The 2,162-nt window shown below is 47.2% G+C and overlaps 1 protein-coding gene across 1 annotated transcript; it reads right to left on the minus strand.

The window, feature by feature from the left end:
* Positions 1-647: 647 nt before the first annotated feature.
* Positions 648-2,162, minus strand: kcnk15 (potassium channel, subfamily K, member 15; the record flags this gene model as incomplete). Its single annotated transcript, XM_079238971.1, has 2 exons — positions 648-1,660; positions 1,865-2,162. 2 exons carry the CDS (start codon positions 2,160-2,162, stop codon positions 648-650), a joined length of 1,311 nt encoding a protein of 436 aa, XP_079095097.1.

The following is a 2,162-nucleotide window of genomic DNA, read 5'->3' on the forward strand; positions in this document are numbered from 1 at the left end:
GTGAGTGCTTTACCCATAACCTGCTACATATTTGTCGTGAGCTACATCCATTAAAGCGGATAATCTCTTTATATTACAGTGCAATTCTGCACCTTTCCTTTCATTCCCCACCTCTGGTGCTTAATAATTGAATGATATTTTAAATGCACTGTGTAAAGAAGCCACATAGCTCATGTGCTTAGTCAGAGTACTTTAAGGCATATAAAAGTTTAATGACATCTTCTTGCTATGGCATGAAAAGTTTAGAGTTTTGTCAAAAGCAGGAGCAGAGTCCGCTGAAGGTGGTTTATATCCCTTCACTGCAGTTTGAGACATTCATAAGTATTTTATCCAAATTATATGTGGGAAAAACAGTGGAGAAGGCAAACATTTCATGTCTTTGTGTAGCACTTAGGCATTCACATTGTGTGCTATTCATTGTGTTGACCATGCATTGCTTACATGCATGCAGCAGAATCATCAACATAAATCTGCAAAAACAAATGGAAAAAAAAAAATCTTGCTTTATAGTATAAAATTTCCACATCACACAATTTATCCATTGGACAGAATACATGTCGTCATGCACAAAAGAAGAGTAACACAAAGTGTCTCTGAAAACGCTGTTTGAAGGCTGTGCAAAAAAATATTCCTCACAATAACACTCTTTACACTGACTTTCTCCTTAAATGGAGAAACTCCTGGAAGCTGTGCCCAGGTGAGAGCGTGCCTCCTGGGGAAGAGAGCCCAGTGTTGTTGTGGGACCTGGGCAAGCAGCCCTGGATCCTGTATGAGACGGAGTTGTAATAAACAGAACTGGCATGGCAGCAGTGGCGTTCACTGCGTGCCATCAGAGGACTGTCACAAATCTCCAAGCGGTAGCACACGCAGGAGGAGCAGAGGGAACTGAGGCTTGGCTCCTGCTTCCGCCTTCCTGCCTTGATCTGAAGATGTAAACTGTGCTTGCATGGGCTTGCTCGTCTCTCCTGATCCTCGGCTGGGGAAGAGATGAGGTTGGTGCGGCTGGTTCCTTCCTCCATAGGGAGGAAGAGTGTGCTGTGGCTATGACTGTGCAACATGGCGCCCCTGTTCCTCTCCCTGAGGCTGTCTCTGCTGTGATCCCCTACAACACGCAGACTCAGAGCCCCTTCCAGACGACCTTTGTCCCTCCTCAGGGAAGCCCTCTCTTGAGCATCTCGCTTTTCATCCTCAGTGTTCATGGTGAGGAAACGAAGCACCACCAAATTAAGAAAAGCGCCAATGACAGTTAGCCCCACCAAGATGTACATGAAGCTGAAAGCAACATAGGGCGTCTTCTCCTGCAGGTCCTCTTTTTTCTGCAGGGCCACAAAGTCCCCAAAACCAATAGTAGTGAGTGTAATGAAGCAGTAATAGTAAGCATGGAAGAAGCTCCATCCCTCAAAGTGAGAAAAGGCTGCAGCTCCTACACACAGGGTTCCAATGCACGACAGGAAGCCCACCAGGACCATGTTCTCCATGGACACTTCGGTGCGTCGAAAGCCCATGCACTGCTTCAGCTTATGTAGGAGATAACGAACAAATGTGTTCATCCTCTCACCCAGGCTCTGGAACATGACCAAAGTGAGAGGAATGCCAAGCACAGCGTAGAACATGCAGAAGACCTTTCCTGCGTCTGTGCCTGGAGCTGCGTGTCCATAACCTTAATGCAGAAAGGTGGAAATGGGAAGAATGCTGTGACGCATATTCATACAGCACATGGGTTAAAAAACAGAAAAAACAGTTGATTTGAGGTTTTTGATAAGTCAAATTAAAAACTAGCCCGGAACACTGCGTCAGAGCTCCAACACTGAATCAGAGTGAAGCATCTCTCCGTATCACAGATAGAAGGCGTGCATTAACTTACCAATGGTGGTGATGACTGTTATGGCAAAGTAAAAGGAGCCGGCAAATTTCCACTGCCTCCCCGCGCGGTGGGGCTCAGCTTGCAGCACTACTCGCTCGATTTCGCGGTAGTCATCCTCGGAGAAGCGGTACTTCTTCTTCATCTCGTTGCGCTTCTGCTCCAGGATGCGTCTGCGGGAAGTCTCCGACTCGGACTCCAGCGCGTCAAACACCGCGGCGCCCACCAGCAAATAGGAGAACATGCAAAGGATGAGCGACAGGGTCCGGACGTTTTGCTTCTTCATCCTCGATGTCGGCAT

The sequence above is a fragment of the Telmatherina bonti genome, assembly GCF_933228915.1.
Source record: "Telmatherina bonti genome assembly, chromosome: 4".
Taxonomy (NCBI): domain Eukaryota; kingdom Metazoa; phylum Chordata; class Actinopteri; order Atheriniformes; family Telmatherinidae; genus Telmatherina; species Telmatherina bonti.